The sequence below is a fragment of the Opisthocomus hoazin genome, chromosome Z, assembly GCF_030867145.1.
Source record: "Opisthocomus hoazin isolate bOpiHoa1 chromosome Z, bOpiHoa1.hap1, whole genome shotgun sequence".
NCBI classification, from domain to species: Eukaryota; Metazoa; Chordata; class Aves; order Opisthocomiformes; family Opisthocomidae; genus Opisthocomus; species Opisthocomus hoazin.
Genome location: NC_134454.1, coordinates 74,099,882 through 74,120,962, shown reverse-complemented (window position 1 = coordinate 74,120,962; position 21,081 = coordinate 74,099,882). Strand labels below are relative to the sequence as shown.

Below are 21,081 nucleotides of genomic sequence, written 5' to 3'. Positions count from 1 at the left end.
ATAAATACAGAGGTGACACTTAGCCTTTTACACATTGCACTGAAGAAGGATTCCTGAGAAATATGATGAAACTTTCACTCACAATCTGTCCCATTTTGCTTTCAATTATTTGTTGCTTAGGGATCTACACACACATTAAAATGATACATGTAAAAGGAAAAAATTCTGTGGGTACAAATCAAGATTCGTCTTGCTCTTTCCTAAGCCAGTGCTAGTACTCAGTCAAGGAAAACTCTCTTTTAAAATATTACTTTCTCCTTGTTAAGGCTAGAGCAGTGTGGCCCTGAGCATTCTGTCTGAAAGTATACAGCATTTCTTTAGATGTTGTTTGTGGTAATGTGTAGGAACCAAATTATTATGAATTATTCAATTAATGTGGGCATTGCGGCTGATTTTTAAAAATACTTTAAAAAGCTGATTTGCATCTTTGGGAGAAAGTAACCTTCCGTGCTGAATTAATACTATTTTTATCTAAGTGTAGAAGTACTACTAGTTCAAAACAGGTTTAAATGAAGCTGCTGTACCAAATATCATGGGAGTGATAATGTGCTTAGGAATTCTGAACATGACAAATTAAGTACTTTTTTTAACAGCATGCCATCTTCTTGAGACACACTGTCCTTTAAGAGTAAAAGGAAATGATACTTTCTTAAAATTTCCAGTTTATAAGTTAGTGTCTGTAATTTATTGTCTAAAGCAGTAGTAGTGAGATACTACTCATCCACACCCTCTTCTTGGTGATTCAGATTTTTCAGTCCAGCTGATTTCCTCCGTGGAGGTGCCTTGAAAATGAGTCTTGATCAGCCACGCTGACTTCTCTTTGCCGTTTAAATCTGTGTTCATGCATCTTAATGTCAAGGTTAGCGTGGGATCGTGTGGCTGGGCAAGCCCCCAGTGACATGAGGAGTTTGACACAGCTGCTGCTGCTGGAGTGAGAAGCGTCGGTACTCCGGGCTCAGGGCCGTTGGTGCAGGTTGTGCCCAGCTTGTGGCCTTTCCCAGGGTGGCCACCCCCGAGGGACAGCAGTGCCAGGTCACCTGTTCAGGTTTTGTTGCGCCACCTTCCCACTGACGGTGACCTTAGCTGTTCCAGAATTCCATCTCTTGTCTCTCTTTCTCCTGATTTTGTGTAGGTGCTGGGATGGCTGGAGAAGGTCGCGATTTGCAGTTGAGCTGAGGGAGGCGTGAAGTATCATCCATCCCCTGCTGACATTTCAGGTAGTGTGATAACATCTATCTTACCTGCAAGTGACTTTATTATGAATGATGGCTCAGCAGAACAATCAATAGTATCCTGTAGCGCTCTGCAGATAATCCTTACAGATCCCATGATCCGTTCCTACAGAAGGTGATAATGATAATATGCAGTATACAGAATTCTGAATGGGATCCCATTGTCGTATTTGATTACCCCAAACAAATAGAGACATTTTAATTAAGGCTGTCAGATTCAATCCCGATGTAAATTGATGGCTTCAAGCCCATTTCTACCAATCTCTAGTAGCCAGCATTTGAGACAAAGGGCTTGGTAACTGGTAGAAGTGCTTAAAACCCATTTTTCCATGCCAGAGAGAAATTATTATATTGTATTTTAATGAGAAATTTCTCATTTATAATGTTACTTAAAGTATTAATTGCCTGACTTTTTAAATGCACAACACTAAAACAAATGGAGAAAAAAAAAAAAACCTGTGTTTTGCCATGGAGAGAGAATGTGAAAATGTGTATCAGAACATTGCAGATAGTGAATCCCGGTTTAAATTACACTTAAATGACATCTAGTTTGAATGTATTTATTGGGTCTAATTCACATCTGGAGTGCATTACTGAAAGCTTAATCAGATTACAGTGGGGTAAATTTGAATCAAACATCGCAGAAATACGTTGTGATGCAAGGGATGTGGACCTATGATTGCTCATGTGGTGGAACTGGAAAGCTGTTACCTGGTCTTAAATGTGACTTTACAGCTGCTATCTGTGTACTGTAGCAGTTTTATGAGACTTAACTGGCTATTTCTGTCTAACCATACACAAATATAACGTCATTAGAGAAATTCTGGAGACTTTTTGCTTTGGTTTCGATAACAGTAGGTCAAGCTTGCCACCCTATGTCCATGTTTTTAATGTTTCTGAAACCAGATGGTGGAACGCTGGATGCATTCATTGCACTATAGATCCCTGCCTGGCAGACTTTTCTAAGGATATACCAATTCCACTAAGAAAATAAGAAGGTCAGAATTGTGAAAAATTACTTGTAAAAATGCTTGTAAAGTAGGCGTCTCTTACAGTCGTTATGGCCCTCCTCAACCAAAGCCTTCTTTGTTATGGTTACCTTCCCTTCTCATACAGAGTTAAGCACACTTGAAAAACAATTTATGAATGAATTCTCTCATTTTATAGTTGAATCATGGCAACACAACCATAAAGAAAGCTGCTTCTGTGCTCTGTTTTCCTGCCTTTCTGTGCCCAGGAAGGTTGTTGATCCCTAGCTAAGTTGCCCATTCCCAGTTCCTCTGCGAGCAGCAGTGCAAGAATCATGGCCAGCGCTGGGAGGACGCAGCTTGGACACGGGGTCTGGCTTCTACTTCTGAGCCCCGCCATGGGCTCACTCAGGGGTTCTGCCACCCTCTGTAACCTCGTCATGTTTCAGTTTCCCATTTGTAAATGAAGGCTAAGAATTCTTAACTTCCAGAAGGAATCAAAATGTGCCAGTCCTCAGGAAATGCTGTTACTCACGCAGTGCCTGTCGTATTTGATGTGATATTGATGCTGTGTTGAGTGACCCTGGCCTTGGAAATTGATGGTGAATCCCTAGTTGGTAAAAATAATTTCTGTGGTGCTTTCTCACTTGGTATTTTCCACTAACTAGAGATACAGAACGTTTTGGCACAGGGAGGAGAAACACGTCTGTAATTTATATTACCTGTGCTAAGCTAGTTTTAGATTAAGAACTGAAAGTGTGATGATTGCCCCCATGTAGATCAATTAATGGCTTAGCTTCACATACTTGCCTTTCAATACACATTTGGCAATACCAAACCCAGACTTAGTCATCTGGAAGCAAGTTTACTGCTCAGCTCTTCAGTGAAATTGAGACATTTAATGCATTATGCACAGTGGGAAATGTTCATCTGCACATTTTCTAGGCTGCGATTAATAAAGTGTTCTACTCTGAATGAGGTTTTTGTTTATCCTAAATGAATGTGTCGCATTCTTTCCTTAAAAATTAAACACATGCCTTGTTATTTCAAGTCTGGGATACTGAAAGTGACCCATAGATGTGGCGAGAGTAATCTGTGCCTCATTGACATTTACAGTCCCAGTGGAAGATAACATATGAGGCACAGCTTTAAATAGATTTTGACAGTGCTAGTAGTTCTGCTTAATATGCTGGAAAAAAATTTAATATCTGGCCAAAAGTAGCAGAGCTGTTTGCAAAATAACTGCTGTAAAATATTCCAGTAACTGTACTTTCTTTAGCTATTAACACTTATCCAGCTACCTGGTCAACACACCTCTCTGTCCTTTAAATCAAGCTCTGATAAATTGCTTGCTATGAAATACAACATATGGAATATGGAAACCATTTATGGTGCTGTGAGAGCATAAGAAAAGCTAAGAGTACGGAAATAAAATTGGCTGTTCCTTCACAATTTGGGAAAAAAACTTACAGGAATACAGGGCTTCTCCTTTTGAACAGCCTTTTAAGTTCAGGGAAAGACTTGCCTACGCTGAAAAGGTCAGTAATACAATAAATGTATCCATCAGTGTAACACCAATGTGCTGTAATACTTCTCTCATCAAGCAGCTTGTTTGGTGATGGTAGGTTACCACAGACTAGGTATCCACCATGTGTGTGTTATGTTCACTAGTTTGTGACTGAGATCAGATCCAAATCCTGCAGTTGATAGTGTTGCGAATAGATCAGATGCATAGATACCTAACTAAAAAAAAACAGAACACTTTTTTTTTTTTAGCTTTTTGTCTATTCCTCATACTCTTGCTTGATCAATTCGTCATACAGTTTGAAGGGTTTATTTTTTAGCATTTAATGATACAGTCATCAGTAAGACAATTTAATTTGCTGCTAAATAAATTGAGTTAAATTGTGCTGCTGTTGAGTCATATGTTACTGCAAATTTGAAATCAAAGTTAAGATTTAGTTTGAACAAGTCTGGTAAAGTCAGATATTATGTCCTGGCAAAGGGCTACAGGCAGCCACATTTTACTAACTACTGCACATAAAATAGAAAAGAAACCAGGGATGTTAACATTGAAATATACTGCACAAAGTATTTACTTAATGGTCTTTTTGTTTCTTTGTGGACGTCATCTACCTGGACTTCAGTAAGGCCTTTGACACTGGTCCCCACAGTATCCTTGTGGAGAAACTAGCTGCCCATGGTTTCCATGGGTGTACTTTTCACTGAATAAACAACTGGCTGAATGGCCGAGTGCAGAGAGTGGTAGTGAATGGAGTTAAATCCAGCTGGCGGCCGGTCACAAGTTGTGTCCCCCAGGGTTCAGTTTTGGGTCTGGTCTAGTTTAATGTCTGTATCAGTGATCTGGATGAGGGAATTGAGTGCTCCCTCAGTAAGTTTGCAGATGACACCAAGTTGGGTGGGAGTGTCAATCTGCTTCAGGGTAGGAAGGCTCTGCAGAGGGATCTGGACAGGCTGGATCAATGGGCTGAGGCCAACTGTATGAGGTTCAACAAGTGCCGGATCCTGCCCTTGGGTCACAGCAACCCCATGCAACGCTACAGGCTTGGGGAGGAGTGGCTGGAAAGCTGCCCAACAGAAAAGGACCTGGAGGTGTTGGTTGACAGCCGGCTGAACGTGAGCCAGCAGTGTGCCCAGGTGTCCAAGAAGGCCAACGGCTTCCTGGATTGAATCAGGAGTAGTGTGGCCAGCAGGAGTAGGGATGTGATCATGCCCCTGTACTCGGCACTGGTGAGGCAACACCTGGAGTACTGTGTTCAGCTTTGGGTCCCTCACTGCAAGGAAGACATTGAGGTGCTGGAGTGAGCCCAGAGAAGGGCAATGAGACTGGTGAGGGATCTAGAGAGCAAGTCTTACAAGGAGCGGCTGTGGGAACAGGGGCTGTTTAGTCTGGAGAAGAGGAGGCTGAGGGGGGACCTTACTGCTCTCTACAACTACCTGAAAGGAGGTTGTAGTGAGGCAGGTGTTGGTCTCTTCTCCCAGGTAGCCAGCAATAGGACAAGAGGCAATGGCCTCAGGTTGCATCAGGGGAGGTTTAGAGTGGATATTAGGAAAAATTTCTTTACTGAGAGAGTGGTCAGGCATTGGAACAGGCTGCCCAGGGAGGTGGTGGAGTCACCATCCCTGGAAGTGTGTAAAAAACGTGTAGATGTGGCACTTTGGGACATGGTTTAGCAGGCATGGTAGTGTTGGGTGGATGGTTGGACTCGATGGTCTTAGAGGTCTTTTCCAGCCTAAGATTCTATGATTCTTTTAAAGACAATACTCTGCAGTCACTGGTAGCCACTTTTATTCTGGCTCTTACTTCTGAGTAGAGTATCTCATGAACACGCTGTCTTAGAATTATTTGTGAAAAATAGATACTCCAGACTAGATACGCTACACTGAACCAGTAAGAAGAGTCAAATTAGATAAATCTGTGGAAACCTCCCACACATGGCTCATTGTGCTTTAAAAATGCACTCCAGCGAATCAAGTCTTACACTGTACATACTACTTTACAGTTTATTATGCATGAGCAGTAAAAACATGTCCATATGGTTCAATCTTTGCAGTAGTACGTGGGAAGTAAATCTGGATTTTAGAAGGGCTAAGCTCAGTATTCCCACATAGCTGCAGTGGTCCCACTGTTAGTTTGGCAGCATCAGTGTGTCTTACCCTCTCCACCCTCTGTATCTCACCCCTCTGCCCTCTGTGCCCTCTCGCAGGGGAAGCAGCTCATTCCTTTCGCCATGCTTTGCAAGGAACTCTCCTCTTCCCATCTCTTTTCCTCATGAAGGCAGTTGCCCTCCTACTTCATCACTAGCAGACATCAAGAAATAGCAATAAGGAAAGGAGGGGAGCAGGGGGCTGGAAAAGCACAGCTCCCCATCTCCCTGCGCCGATGGCGATGGGAGGAAGCCAAGCTCTCCTTTGAGCTGCGGCTGGCAGAAAAAGCTGAGGGATTCAGGCAGCCTTCATGGCTTTGAAAGCCATTTCTTGTCTCCTCGAGGCAGAAGCGACACAGGTGGGATGGCATTGTTTCATGGGCTAGATCTGCTTTATGAACTACATGCTATAAATAAAAACCTACTTAAAGAATCCAATTTTCGTTAAAGAAAGAAATGCTAGTCCACTTTTTCAAATGTTTCTCTGTAAAGCTATACTATCATCTGTTCATTTGTGCTGCAGTTCCTAGTAGCAGCTGCTTGTTAACCATGTCAGATGACTTTCAGCCACACCAGTAAATTAAACGTGCTTCTCTCATCAGGACAAATTCTTCTTGAAAAAAATAGCTTTTGGGTTGTTTCAAAAAAGATAGTTGCTTTAAAAATCACACACCATATGATAGAAGTTTCCTACCATTTCTGTAGTACGATATTTCAACTTTTCAGGCTCAAAACTCTTCTCTAGATCCTCTGTCAAACTTGTATGTAAGTATACCTAGCAGCATCTATACCTATCTAGAAGAAGTATTATATCAAAGAAACATTTTATTTGAGACTTACAGTCTTGAAGAAAATATTTCCTCTAATATGGAACGAAAAGACACGGGGAGAGTAAAACACAACTGCAAGCTCTACATTTTGAGGACTTTGCTACTCTCCAAGGGAGTTGTACTCTACAGCTGTTGCGTACCTCCCTAGCAGCTGAACTATTCAGGAGAAAGCTGGATGACCCACAGTGTGTGCTTTTTCTGTGAGTTTTATATGTCTGTCATAGAGCGAGTCTGAGACTGGAATAAATCCTGCTCTCCTAGGGAGATAAAAACTCAGTTCCAGGCCAGCCAAAACCAGACCCTTCTTAGCCAAGAAACTAATTTATAGACCACCGAGTAATCCTGCAATTAATTGTTCTCTGCAGCCCACAGAACAGCTGACATCTGGATTCACTTTCTAAGCTATGAAAGGACTACAGACTTTGAGGGGCTTGGGGTTTTTTTATATGTGATTAAAGCACCCTGTATCAATTTATATTTAGAGCTAACTGGTTGGTAAGCTGTCAAAAATCTTTGTAGACTATGACTTTTAAAATCTCTGAAAGCAGCAACAGAAAAACAGCTTCCTTGAATAAACTATACGGAGTCATTATTCTTTTTAGTGTATGAGTCCAGTCACCTGTTATCATGTTTGATTGCATGTATGCAGTAAGTGAACTAAAAATCAGGACTAATTTATGCATCCAGGCAATTCAGACCTCAAAGTTCTGTGATACTCCACAGTTTTAGTGATGTTTTGAAAGTTACAATCTATGCAGAAGTATTTTATCTAATGCTGCCATACACTTTGCAGCGGAACCTAAGAGCAGTCAGTCTAATCATGCTTATTGTGAAAGTGGTTGCTCACACAGGATTCAAGTGTGATTGGTAAGTGTCATACATATTTTAGGAGCAGATGATATCATCGTTAATAACGTCCTAAAAAAAAAGTTTTTTATATAGGCAGGTTTTTAAAAAAATAGAAGTCTTTTATCTCTCCAACATAAAGTTCCCTTTGATATTAAAGTTATTCAGTGTAAGAACCACAAAAAGGAACAGTCACGCTCTTTCCCTTCTACATCAACAATTTCCACGCCTGGTCACACAGGTCAGACTAAAAAGACTGCAGTTTAATCTGCAGGGCCCAGTGTTGGGTCGGATGATTACTGATGCACTGATTAAAGGGAGAGAGGCAACTGCTAAGACTTCTGCTGACAGGCTCCCCTGTAAGCAGCCGTGCTCCATCTTTCACTTTAAAAGTGGGTACTGATGCAAGACTGCTGGTCAGGCTTCAGGGGAGTTTGGTATCGTGCTAGACCAGGAGAGCCCCCAGCAGGGTTTTACAAAACTCTCTGTGGCTACAGTGCAGTGTCTTCTCCTTTAGTCTGCTCATTTTTATTATATTGTGTGTCTAATGTAAATCCTGAGATCAAGCTTGGTATGGGATTTATTTTTGTGAATAGCCCTCACAAAACATGTTTGAGTCTGAGCAGTACTTGTGGTAGTGGTGGGCAAGGGCTTGGGCTTTCTGCTGCTCCTCGGGGCAGATACCTTGTGCATGTTGTCTGTAACCGTCTATTTCCTCATAGTCCTGTGTAAAACAACAATAACAGCAATGGAAAAATCTGAATGCACTAGTCTGTTTTAGTAAAATCAGTTGAATCTGCTCCAGAATTTCACTTTCTTAATCAGTTGGTTGGCAACGTGGTGGAGTACCTGCAAGGGAGGGAGTCCTAGCATCAGAGGAGATGGACACACGCTCCATCGGTCAGCCTGGCACTGAGCAGCTGTTGTTTGTAGCACTCACTGCAGAGTATCATGTTTGGAGTTATCAGTTCAGAGTTCATGTATTTTATCTGTGATGTCTAAAAGCAAAGGTTGCAGTGCAGAACTGTGATTGTTTGGACAGTGGGACTGAGTGCAGCCTTAGCAAGTTTGAAGACAACACCAAGCTGTGTGATGCAGTCAACACGCTGGAGGAAAGGGGTGCCATCCAGAGGGACCCTGACAGGCTTGAGAGGTGGGCTTGTGCGAACCTCATGAAGTTCAGCAAGGCCAAGTGCAAGGCCCTGCACATGGCTTGGGGCAATCGCAAGCACAAATACAGGCTGGGCAGGAAAGGGATTGAGAGCAGCCCTGAGGAGAGGACTTGAGGGTACCGGTTCACGGGAAGCTCAGCATGACCCGGCAGTGTGCGCTCACAGCCTGGAAAGCCAACCGTATCCTGGGCTGCATCACAAGCAGCGTGGGCAGCAGGTCGAGGGAGGGGATTCTACCCCTTTGCTCTGCTCTGGTGAGAGCCCACCTGGAGTCCTGCGTCCAGCTCTGGAGCCCTCAGCACAGGACAGACATGGACCTGTTGGAGCGGGTCCAGAGGAGGCCACGGAAATGATCCGAGCGATGGAGCACCTCTGCTGTGAGGACAGGCTGAGAGAGTTGGGGCTGTTCAGCCTGGAGAAGAGAAGGCTCCGAGGAGACCTTATAGCGGCCTTCCAGTACCTAAAGGGAACTACAAGAAAGTTGAAGAGGGACTTTTTACAAGGACATGTAGTGATAGGACAAGGGATAGTGGTTGTGAACAGAAAGAGTGTAGTTCTAGATTAGGTATAAAAAAGATATCCTTTACTCTGAGGGGGGTGAGGCCCTGGCACAGGTTGCCCAGAGAAGCTGTGGCTGCCTCCTCCCTGGTAGTGTTCAAGGCCAGGTTGGACGGGGCTTTGAGTAACCTGATCTGGTGGAAGGTGTCCCTGCCCATGGCAGGGCGATTGGTATGTGATGATCTTTAGGGTCCCTTCCAACCCAAACCGTTCTATGATTCTATGACTTTAGGAGTGGTAAATGTGAAGGGAGAGATTTATATCCAGTACGCTGGGGTTACCATAGCTAAAGAGCATGGTTCATTCCTGTAGGTTGTAAAATAGAGCTATGCACTTACTAGGAAGGTTTTGCTAGTTGCTGGAGTGTTTCAGGAAAGCTAGTCTTACTTGCAATTCTTTCTCTCTTAATGAAAACTTTTAATTTGTTGGTTTGGGGGTTTTTTTAATCCACTACAGCTTTGTTTTGTGATGGTAATGGCTGCCAGTAAATCCACAAGACTCTGTAATGTGCTGTGGTAGGTAAGACATTGGAGAGGGTTGCAGTCCATGCCTTACTCTGCTGCTAGGCTGTGCTGTTAATGCAGGCAAGCCACTCCTCTTCCCTGTGTCTCCATTTCCTTGCCTGTAAAGTGGATAATGCCACTGGCCTCCACTGCAGACTGCTTCAGGATTTGCTGATGGAAAACACTGACGGCATTAAAAGACCTCTTTAGAAATAGATTTGGCAAATTACCTTTAAAATTAATGTGGCTGTTTCTGTGGCGTGTTTCGCAGACACTTCTTAGTTTCTTCATTGGTAGGGTTTTCTTAGAGGAAATGTTGGGCCCTGGGACTAAGCCCTTTCAGTTTCTGATGTGAATTTCTGATTGCAACCTGGCATCTCCCTTTACCTTGCTTATTCCAAAAGATAACCTTCCTTGTAGTTCTATGCTAGCTGCAGATGCCCACTTGGAAGATAAACTGGGTGATTTTCATCTTCACCAAACTAGTAACTGTTCAAGAAGTCACTAACTCTAGAGATTACCAGGTATGGCTGTTCAGTTTATTCCCCTTAAAAGTCATGATGGCTTGATCGCAGACTGTGCAATCCGCTTGTCTCTACTTCCTTAATAATCACTTTCTCATCTTCAATCCGATCTCCAAGCCTATGCTGGATCCCATGTCACATATCCTCTGACTTCTCCAGTGGGGGGAAAAAGGCTTTCCTCAAGGCTTCCCATACTTCTTCCTCATCAGATCTTTTGTCTTCTACCCTGAGCTCACCTACCTCATTGAGTGGAACCTCCGTCTCTCATGGGGATACAAATAATCATCTGAATACCAGTAAAGCTACACCTGCACGTTTCAGCAAAATGCCAGTATGTGTGTGTGCATATGTGTGTGTTCAGTGCATGAAGGCGCATGCACACAAACCAAACCCCACGTCTGTTCCTTCCTTGTGAAGAATTGTTTCAGGACCTGTGGTAATTGAAAAGGCTAAAATAGTGCCACGATATGATTCAAAATGCGATCTGGAAGAAAAGCTGCTTGAATTCCTTCAAAAATAAAGCTGTGTACCCAGTATATACATTACATTGACTTTGAATAAATTTGATTAGTGAAATGTGCTGATTTGTCTCCCTGTATTTGCAAATACTGGACATGCTAACCTTGGAAAAATTTCAGATTAAAACAATAACTTAACAGCATCCCTCCTGTGGCTCTTGGCTTAAAAGGTGTTATCAACAACTACATCATAAAAATGTATATCGGAAGTGATTGGTTCAGTATAAAGGTTCTAGAGATCCTGTTTGGATGGTATAGAAAAAAGCTAATGTGTTTTTAAGCCACTTTGGTAAGTGTGAACATAGTCTATTTTTATATGTGAGATGTGTCATCATAACATATTTTAAACACAAAAGTTGGATATTGTAATTTCCGGATCTTACCAATGCAAGTGGAGGGAGAAGTTAACTGACTTTTTAAGATTTTGTGAAAGGTTTGATCAGAGGTCAGCTTTTCTTCACGGGTTATTACTTACCTCATAAAAACTTCTGTTGGCAGTACTGCATGTAAAAACACTGAATAATCTTCTCCCCTTGCTGGTCTCATTTAGTAACTCTTTCGACTTTGTAATGATTTACACAATTACGGATCTAGCTCAAAATCTTTGTATATGACTATACAGAGTGGTTTATGCAGTTGTTGAATGTAGTACACTACTTTTTGGTAGGTGCCCACAGTTTTTGTATGGACTTAAAGCACATAATCAGTAGAGAATAGGGCGAGGGAACAATGCTGGTGTGGTCTTACAGAGGACACATGGAAATCAGTTGAAATCATACTGTTTCTCGTTAACAGAGAAGTTCTTAAACAGAGAATTTTACTTGCTATTATTTTGAAAAACAGTTCTGTTGTATATATATGCTGATATGCTAACTTTACATCATTTTAAAGGAGATTTAAAGTTAACTTCAGTCTGTAAATTCCAGATGCAAATTAAATCAATATAAATCATGTCTTAAATTGATACAAACGTCAGGACATACAAAATTGCACCAATTTAAAATGCACTGTTTACTGTTATACCTTCTGTCAAGCTGATTAATCTTTGTATGTTGACCAAGTGATAGCGAATATCTAAGTCCTTGGAGTCATGAGTAGCCGTCCAGAAATGCCACTCAAGTCCTTTGTCTGTCATTTACCAGCTTGCACTTAATCCACTATGTAAGTTAATGGCTTCCTCAATGCCATACAGGCTTTGTTATGCAGTCTTCAATCTGATTAGGCTCGCATGAATAATTTAGCATGCGATTAAACTATGTAATTAATTTGTACCATGGTAATGGACTGTTACATAGTTTGATGATTCTAGGATAAATATCATGGTCTTGAACTTAAATTTTACAGCTTCTTGAAGATGTTTCTCCTGGAAGAAATGTTTTTTATATGTAATACTATTTAAAATGAAAACCTTGCTCCCCCTGATTTCCTGAAATTGCTCTTTGCAGTCTGAAAGGCATGATCTAAAATTGCTTCAATTGTTTCAAAATCATGAAGCTCCTGGTGACGTCAGGTGAAACAGGGTTTGGCTATATAGCCCAGCATTCTCGAACAAAGCATCCTCAATTGCTTCTAATCCGTTTGAATCCAAACATGCAAAAGAGCAATTTCAGGAAATCAGGAGGAGTAGGGTTTTCATGTCACAGAAGAGCTACAAGAGATGAGGTGAAGATTTATTTATAATGTGTGCTGAAACCTAACTGACTATATTTGCCCAAGTGCTAGGTAGTAAGCTTTTTAATTCAAGTGATATGCAGATACTTGCACACAGGAGGAGGCTTGCAAAGCAAATACCAACTGGAACAGCCGAACTGGCCTGCTGTGCAGTGGCGATCCAGCTGCACAGATAAGAAGGTTATTTAATATTGTGCATGTGAATAGTCCTGTTTGGTTTTCCTCATGTTCCAGCCTAAACTCCTGGTAATGTCACATAGGTTGCTTTCCACCACGAGTCCTGTGCTTCATCATTTCTTCGTAACTTCTGCAAGGTGGTAAGCACTCTGGCTGTGCTAGGGGAATTACTTATCCATGTGCTAATGTTAAATATATAACCTTGCCTGCTTAAAATCAGATGTCTTTAACTGCTTTGCTGGATTGGGGCCACACTGCTGAGTCCTGATGGGATTTAAACTTTAGTGCTAGCAAGACACTGAAGAGTTTTGTTTGTTTGTTTGTTTTCACTGGCACAGAAATGTTTTGCAGCGCTGGAAATTTCATTTAATTGCTTTATGTAAAATATGAATAATTGTCTTGGTGACATGTTTTTCTTTGAGTAAAACCACATTTTTAGTACATATTGCTAAGGGGTTGGTTCTAGATACAGATTTAGAATTTGTTTTTTCCTTTCTTGTAATGATATTTTACGTTAAATTGATGCATTATACTTCTTCAAACAAACTGGAATATACTTTTTGCTCATATAGAGAATTTCTCTCACTTTTCTTTGCAATTGATTGTACAAATAACAAAGCAAAGAGCTGAATTCTGTCTTTTGGATGTCTTACCTAAGTATTAATAATAATTAAAAAAACAGAAGAAAAAGCATAGGAAAAACTACCACTGTAGCTGAGAAAAGTGTTTATAGCCTGATAGAATTACCCCTCTCATAAACAGACCTGGATCCTCTTCCTTAATGATACAAGTACGTGTAAAGCTGAGTATCTGCTCAGCAGTTCAGATCTACACGATAGCAGCTAAATGTTGCAGTTTCTTTCAGCTGAAATGCATCTATTTTGCTGCTTTTATGTGTTTTGGGGGCTGAAAGGCAAACAAAAAAATTAAGTCTTTTCCAAGTTCAAAATTTTCTAGCTATGCAGTGGACAGAAACTTAAGACTGTACCTTCAGTTCTCTTTTAGCAATTGTTATGGAGATGATCCACTAGTCTTATAGCTCAGATCCTCCCTCTGTGTACATAATCCATTGGGTTACTGCTGTCAAAACATAACAGATTTTATTGTAAATAAAGAATTTATACACCATGTGCCACAGCCATCCTTGGACTTCCTAGCCCAGTTCTTGGAGTATGACTTTAGAGCTGGATTAACCTAGAACAGCTTTAAGTACAAGCCCAGAGCAAGATCCAAACTCTGCTTTCACTGAAGGGCTCCTTAAACACATCCAAGAGCTGATAACCATTTGGCCTGTTACCAGTTTAAATGTGTTTTAAATCAGAGTAATTAGCTGACATATCTATCCATGGGAAAAAGAAATCAGCTCTGGTAAAAGTATTGAAGGTGTCTTATCACAGTGGAGATACAAGTAAACTTGGTGTTAAAATTAGGCTTTTTTATAATCTCTATTTCAAATTTAGCAGTTTTTCTCAGGAAAAAAATTCTTAAATCCAAAGTGAGCAATTATTTACATAAATTCAATTTTCAATTTTAAAACTTAAAACTATTATAAATTATTTAGCTTATGTAAAGCTCTAATTAATAAAATTGCCTCTGTTCCATAGTTTTAATTTGTCGTAATGATGCACATTTTAATAATCCTCACATTTGCATCAAACCATGCATAATAAATGAAGCTTTATACCAGAGTCCTTCATTCTTTTCCAGTGGCGCTGTCTTTTGTTGTTAGGTTTTGGGGGCTTTTTTCTGAAATGTGTGCTTTATGAGTTTTGTGTTTTATTCCTTGCTCTTTTCATATACCAGATAACCACACGCACTAGGTGAATGGTGTGCTATTCATATCAACTGTAACAATTTGTTATTTCTGTTTCTTAACACGGCTGCGTATATAGCCCTGACAAGGGTTCTAGAAAAACAGGCGTTCATCCAAGTGCTGCTGATGACTCAATCAAGCTGTAATATCAGCAAGCAAGGGAAGAAGCCTTTAGGTCCCTGGCAGTTTTTAGATTGTGTTGATTGGAAGGGCTGTAACTCATTTCATCTGCAGAATGACTCTGTCCTGTTGGGAATGAGGGTAAGCAGGCAAAGTGATTTCAGCTATGTAGAATAGGCCAAACGGGTGTGAATGTTTTTACGCAAGTACAGAAAGAAGATTTCCTCTTTGTGTCACTAATCTTGCCGTGAGATAGCTTGTAAGGAATATCCGCACTGTGAAAAATAAAGGTCTTTCACCCAGAAAATTTCTGCAAGGGTATGTACGTATGTATTTGGTAGTTGCATAAACAAGGTTCAGGACAGAGCTGGAGAGCCTGGAGTTAGGTTTCCTTCTCAGCTCTTGTTCTTACTTGGTGGTGGATGTGTTGGTGGGTATGCATCTGCATTGCACGCCCTTGTGTCCTTGCCTGCTTGTGACCTGATGGAATGATGAAACGTAGCAGCGTACAGAAAAGCTCGTTGGATTATTCCCTTTCTCTGTAACATTGTGGTTCGATTTGCAGCAGAGAGGCAACCTTTGGTTCTGGACTGGCTGCACATGTGCAGCTTTGGCAAGCAGTGCTAAACTGGAGGAGGTTACAGGGGAAAAAACTGTCTCAGATGTGGAGTACAGTGAGTTAATGGAGATGGCAAAAGCAGAAGTCCCTTCATAGGCGCAGTTTAGCATAATGTCCTCCTTCCTTCAGGTCTTTTCAGGTTCAGGAGCTATCTAAATGTAAAGATCTCATTCCAAACAGCGGTTTTATTTAGAAGCAAGACTTATGGTTTACTCTGAGTGTTGACATTGTTACCTGACCAGAGTAGATGCAAACCACTCAGTATGCTGTGACTAAACTATTTATTTTCTCAGGGATTTTCTTAGCCCAGTTTTGCCTGTTTATGCGGACTATGTTCATGTCCCACTGGAGAGATGTCATGTTTAAATTCACTTGTGATTGACCTTACTCCAACATCACTATAGAAAAGGGCCAAAAATTTTTTTTAGCGTTTTTATAACTCCTGGCTCCCTTTCTGTACTGAAGCAATTAGCCTGAGCTGACCTCTAGCCAAATGTTCCTGTGGTCAAGTTTCAGCTGGCTGGAGGACAGTTAGCTGCTGTAATTTTTTAGTTCGGGTTTTAGCTCTCTTCATTCTTACAAACTTCTGGAGCTGGGTAAGATATAGAGTGTTATTCCTTAGAATAGTGTGTATTACAGACACTGATTTTTTTTTTTCTGTTAAATAACAGGGACTTTATTAGTGGGGTTTGTCTTTCATACGCGTACAAGGGTAGGTGTTCGGAGGTAAATATTACTAGATTGTAAAAGGTCAGCTTTGTCCTAAAGCCGACAGAGAAGCTGTCTCCTGCTAGGTTAACACTGCAGCCTCTGAACGATACTGTTCTTTCTGGCAGTGAGCTTGCAAGAGTGTGTTAGAGGAACAGCAGCGGGTGGTTACAAGACAGATTGGTGAGAACTTTCTGCAAGGCAGTAGTTGTCTGATGGTGGGGCAGATGACACTTCAGAGGACTCTTCTCTCAGATATTTTATTCTGTACCACCAAAAATGGTATCATGATGGGGCAGCTCTTGCTTTGCAACAGATTGTCTTGCACGAGACCAGAGCCATGGTGGTGTAGCTCTCCCTTGGCCTCCAGTACTTCTAGAAGTGGTGGTCATACCTGCAACCCAGTAAGCTTTTGGTATATGTGCTGGAGGCAGAGACGTCATGTAGACCCTGATGCCTCACACCCCTTGCAGAGCTCCTTTTGCCTGGGACAGACCTTGAATGTGAGCCCTGTCCCAAGGGCTCTGGGTTTGAGCTCCGAGGAGGGTAGCACAACTTGTCCTTTCCAGAGGCTGTTGTACAAAGGGTGAAGCATGGCAGAACCATATTTTTTGTATTTTTGAATGAGAGCAGTTGCCATTTTTGAGTTCAGTCCGGTCCATACTGGGCATGTTCTGAGTACACCTGTTGGATTTTTCTCCTGCATGCAGTTTGTCTGGACAGATAAGTCAGTGGAGGATCCCATGTGGATTTAGGCAGAGCAGAGACACTCAGTTGCTTTGCCTTGTCAAGGCAGAGGCATTTGTGAGAATCCACAGAAGAAGCATATATTTACTAGCAAAAACTAAGAGACTGAACAGTGATTTTGATCGCCTTAAGGATTTAGGAACGCAAATTAATTCTGTGCCCTGTTTCAGACAGTTTTAGTCAAGGTCTGTGGCTCAGCAGGAACTTGCCCAGTAATTATAGAATCGCTCTTAAACAAGTGGTAGCTGCTGCTAAAGGGGTGGCTGTGTCCTCCCATCCACTCTGGCTGCTCACTTCCATGCCCAGGATGCCCCTGCTCTGCTCCCAGGCTGCATCTTTGTGGAGTCCAGATAAACCCAGTGAGCAAACAGATTTGGTACAATAAATGTTTACAGATTAATTTTAACTGGAACAGTTTCCTGATGGAGTTCACTGCGTGCAGGTATGTGAACAAGTCTGTCAGCTCAAGAGCAGTACTGGAATGGGATTGCTTTTATCTGCAGCAGCAAGGCCTTATTGAAGTTCAGTGTGATTGTTGACCTGTGGGATGTATTTCCATGCTCCTTGGTTGTTGCTCTGACTGTCAAACCACTCTTCCTGGGAGGAAGCTGTGATGGCTGCTGGTCACAGCGCAGGGATGGAGGGGATAGCCATGCTGTGGTGGCTGCATGTGGAGACTGGTGCTGGTCCCACCACGGAGTTCTTCAGTGTGGTTATGAAAAACAAAATGATGTCCACATATGTACTCTGAATGATGGACTCCGTTAATGACATTTGTTTTCACAGGAGAACTCCTGTGAGGGTCTGAGCTTTGCTTGTGGCTGTTGTTAGTCAGAAAAAGAGTAGGAAAGTTTGGAGAAGAGTAGTAGGAAGATCAGCAGAGGCTGGTAGACGCACAAGAACAGGGAACTGTGAATATGGAGGCAGTATGGGATGTCTGGGTGTTGCAACAGGAAGAGATTGGGGCGGTTATAAATAAAAAGTGACATTGTGTTCAGGCCTGTGAAAGAGAAAACAAAACTTTAGGGAGAAAGTGGAGGGATTGAAGGGGAGGGGAAACTGTTCGGTGGAGTAAGAGTGTAAAAGGAAAGGAACTGGCAAATACAGAGAAGCATTTCTGTAGAAGATTTATTAATAAGAGACAATAAGAATCCTTTAAACAAGAATACAGATGGAGCAGGGGAACAATTGCGCTAGCTGAAAACGTAGCTGATCTCGGATGAAGCTCGTGCTGTGCCAGTGTAGCTCCTCTCGGAGAGTAGGAGGATTGCTGGCCTGTGATTGCTTTATGAACTTTTTCCCAGCACTGTGCACTCCAGCAGCTGCAGCCTTTGCTGCTCCTGGTCCTGCTCCCATGGCTGCATCACTCTCACACCACCCCAGATCGTCACTAAGGTGCCTCCAGACTCACCGTACCCCCTCCTTCCTCCCTGTCTGCTTGAGCACAGGAGGGTCACCTTTGGAGAGAGCCGTGTCTGCCTGGCCAGGGGAAAGCCCTGCCCAGCGCCTGGCAGGTCCCCAGAGCTGCCCCAGCTCTCTTCTCCATGCAGGGCAGGCGGGCAATGCAGCTGAGCATCCCCACCGTGCTGTGGCTGCAGCGCCGGGCATCTCCGGGCTTGCCTTTCTTTGCAGGACTGGGTTAGACTCTGCTAGCCTAGAGCGGTTGGAATAAATGCCTCCTGTACTGAGCCTGAAACTCGAGAATTGTGGAGCAGTTGTGTTAATGAGGATGTGAGAAATACTGTCTGATTTTCAAATTTTGTACTAAACAGCATGAATGAGAAATCTGGAGTTGGTAATAGTTTCTTTTTTTTCTGTAGCAGGATTCAATCTGTTCTCTTGGGGTAAGAAAATTAAGGACGGAATTATCTTTTAAATTTAGTGTTACCATAGTTTTACATACTCAGCGTGCTTGTGTTTTAAAGTTTCTGACAAAATTCAAACTTTGCTAACTCTACAAGGAGATGGACTAGTTTTTGAAACCCAGAGTTGACAACATCGGTTCTTAATCAGTAACACCCACTTAGAGATTGTTACTCATTAGTGGGCTTGGTTGTTTAGACAATTGTGATTTAATCTCCTGTTAGAGGAAGAAAGAAAATGTCTAATTGAAAACACTCCAGTGTAGAATCAAGGTTTGTCATATGAATTTATGGTCAAATGTGAAAGTGGAGCTATTACTTCTCTCTCTCTCTCTCTCTGCAGCCTCACTGCGCTGGAGTATCAGTGTATCTTAGCAGTTTTGTGCCACAGAACAAGAAACTGCTGCCTCACTGTTGTTTCAGGGTTTGTGTTCATTTTGGTGTCCTAGCTTTGGTTTCTAAGGTTTTTAAGGTCTCCAGCAATCTCTGCTCCACTGGCATGGTTGTAAATGGCCAGGTAGTAATCCATGGTATGTATGTTTTGCCCCTACTACGTGTGGAGACCTCATCAGCTTTTGAGGGCCTGGTACAGTTTTGTGCAGAAGGCTGCAATGCCCGCAAGTCCAGCATGTCCCAGCTTCTCTCCTTCTTCGTTGTTACCAGATGCTGGTGATAATGGCAGGAGGAAATTAGTGTCCCTCAAATGGGATCGTGTGGTGGGATTGTAGGCTGTGTGTGTGTGGCACAGGTGAATTAGGGAGGAGGAAGAGCATGCGTTTTGGGAAGGTTGTAAAGGTTTGTATGGTTGGGGGTTGTAAAGGCTTGTGTGGATGTGCTAGGGTCCATCAGAAGGTGCCTTCTCAGAAATGATGCAGGTAGATGTTTCCAGCATGAGACAGCCCACAAAGAGCAGTGCAGCAGAGCAGGGCCCCTGAGGCAGGTGCTCAGGGTTGTGCAGGGCGCTGGTGGGGAAGGAACTGGAGAATTAGCCCAGATTACTCCCATTCTTGCAGCCACACAGCTACAGCTGCGCCCTCCACTCCTGGCATACTGCCTGCCATGGGCAGTGTCTGTAGGCACTAAGCTGGCGTTTCTCTGCTATCAGCCATTTGGCTTTCTGGTGTGGGAGCTGGCTTATTAAGCTGCATCACTTCTCTCGGCTTCACTGCACGTAGTCCTAGACCTGGGAAGGGTTATACATGGCATGCAAAGATGTGTACAGCTTCAGGGGAGCATGAGCCGGAAAGGGGATCATCTCTTTGTTCACTGAAAAGGGGTACAGTTCTCTTCCTACTTTCACGTTTAACCTAGGCTAGTCACTAGGATCCGTTCCCCAAGGGCTGCAATGGGAGGAGTGTGGCTACTCGCTGGAAGCAGGCTAGAGACTGCAATACATGATTTTTTCCCCCCCTCTGTATTAAATGAGCTAGAAACCCATAAGCTAATTCTCTTGTAAAAATAGTATTTACTCTCTATCCTAGACTGCAAGACGATGTATGACTTTATTTTATGAGGTGATAAACTGTAAACTGACTACACTTCTGGTTTAAATCCAATCAGAAACTCAATAAAACTAGATAATAGTTTAAATGTCATGTCGTGTTAGTTACTAATATTAGTTTGTAAAGAAACTCTCTTATTGTCTTTTGTTGTTACAGAATTAGAGGTATGGATCTTTGGCATCTGCTGTTTACTTTGGCACTGGTCTGTGCAAATGACTCACTTTCTGCAAGTGATGGTAAGTTTTATGATACCTTGCTGTACCTTTGTGTATGTGTACATATAGATACAGCTCTGTATGAAGAGTATTTTTATATGTGTCAGGACTACGCAAGTTCCTTCATTGCAGTAATCTGGGTGCCTAATGTGAAATGTGAAAAATACATCAGTTAATCTTGTTGTAAAGATAGTGGATGAGATTGAGACAACATGTTGCAGAATGAAGGTGAATTTCATAGACAGTGTTAGATGTGTGATATGTAAACAGGCTGGATCAATATTGGTGTTAGATATCTGGATTTTTGTTGCTCAGGTACTAAGTTATGAAAGAATTTTATGGGGTTAATTTTTTTGTAGAAATTAGTGGGGTTTTTTCTGTAACGTACGAGTATACTAAAAAGATTTGTTAAGTGTAGAACTATTTGGAAGTGCAGAGGAAGCATTTTAAGACTGTACACTTTGGGTCTGAAGCCAGTATGAACAAGTTTCACAAGAAATACACTTAGAAATTCTCGAGTAGAGGTTATAAAAGGGGTTTTAAAAGAACATGTACCCTTGACCAGCCAGCTGGCTGTGGGTAGCCACCAGAAGCCTTTTGAGTGAGGAGAAGCTCTGAATGCATATCCTGTGGTGTTCATGAGTCAACAGATGTGCCCAGGGTTCACATCCACTGAATGTACCTGTGACTTTCCACAGTTCTTCTCCCTCCCATCCTTACTCATCTCAATTCTTCCATCTTCTGAGTTAAATGCAGGGCTGGAAAGTACTTGGTCCAGCTGAGCTTTCTCTGATGCTTTTTCTTGTTGCAGCCAACAGTGATTTAGAA

General features: G+C 42.2%; 1 protein-coding gene across 9 annotated transcripts in view; it reads left to right on the top strand.

The window, feature by feature from the left end:
* The window catches only part of GHR (growth hormone receptor), a 132,149-nt gene that overhangs the window by 44,828 nt on the left and 66,240 nt on the right, over nucleotides 1-21,081 (top strand). For 5 of the 9 annotated variants that reach the window (XM_075446821.1, XM_075446817.1, XM_075446820.1 and 2 more), the window contains 2 exons: nucleotides 1,133-1,217; nucleotides 20,195-20,274. In XM_075446821.1, the coding sequence (XP_075302936.1) occupies nucleotides 20,205-20,274 (70 nt within the window). In that variant the 5' untranslated portion in view covers nucleotides 1,133-1,217; nucleotides 20,195-20,204. Of the gene's footprint in view, nucleotides 1-1,132; nucleotides 1,218-18,879; nucleotides 18,961-20,191; nucleotides 20,275-21,081 lie in introns of those variants that run through there. The other 4 variants (XM_075446825.1, XM_075446823.1, XM_075446822.1 and 1 more) reach the window with 3 other exon arrangements.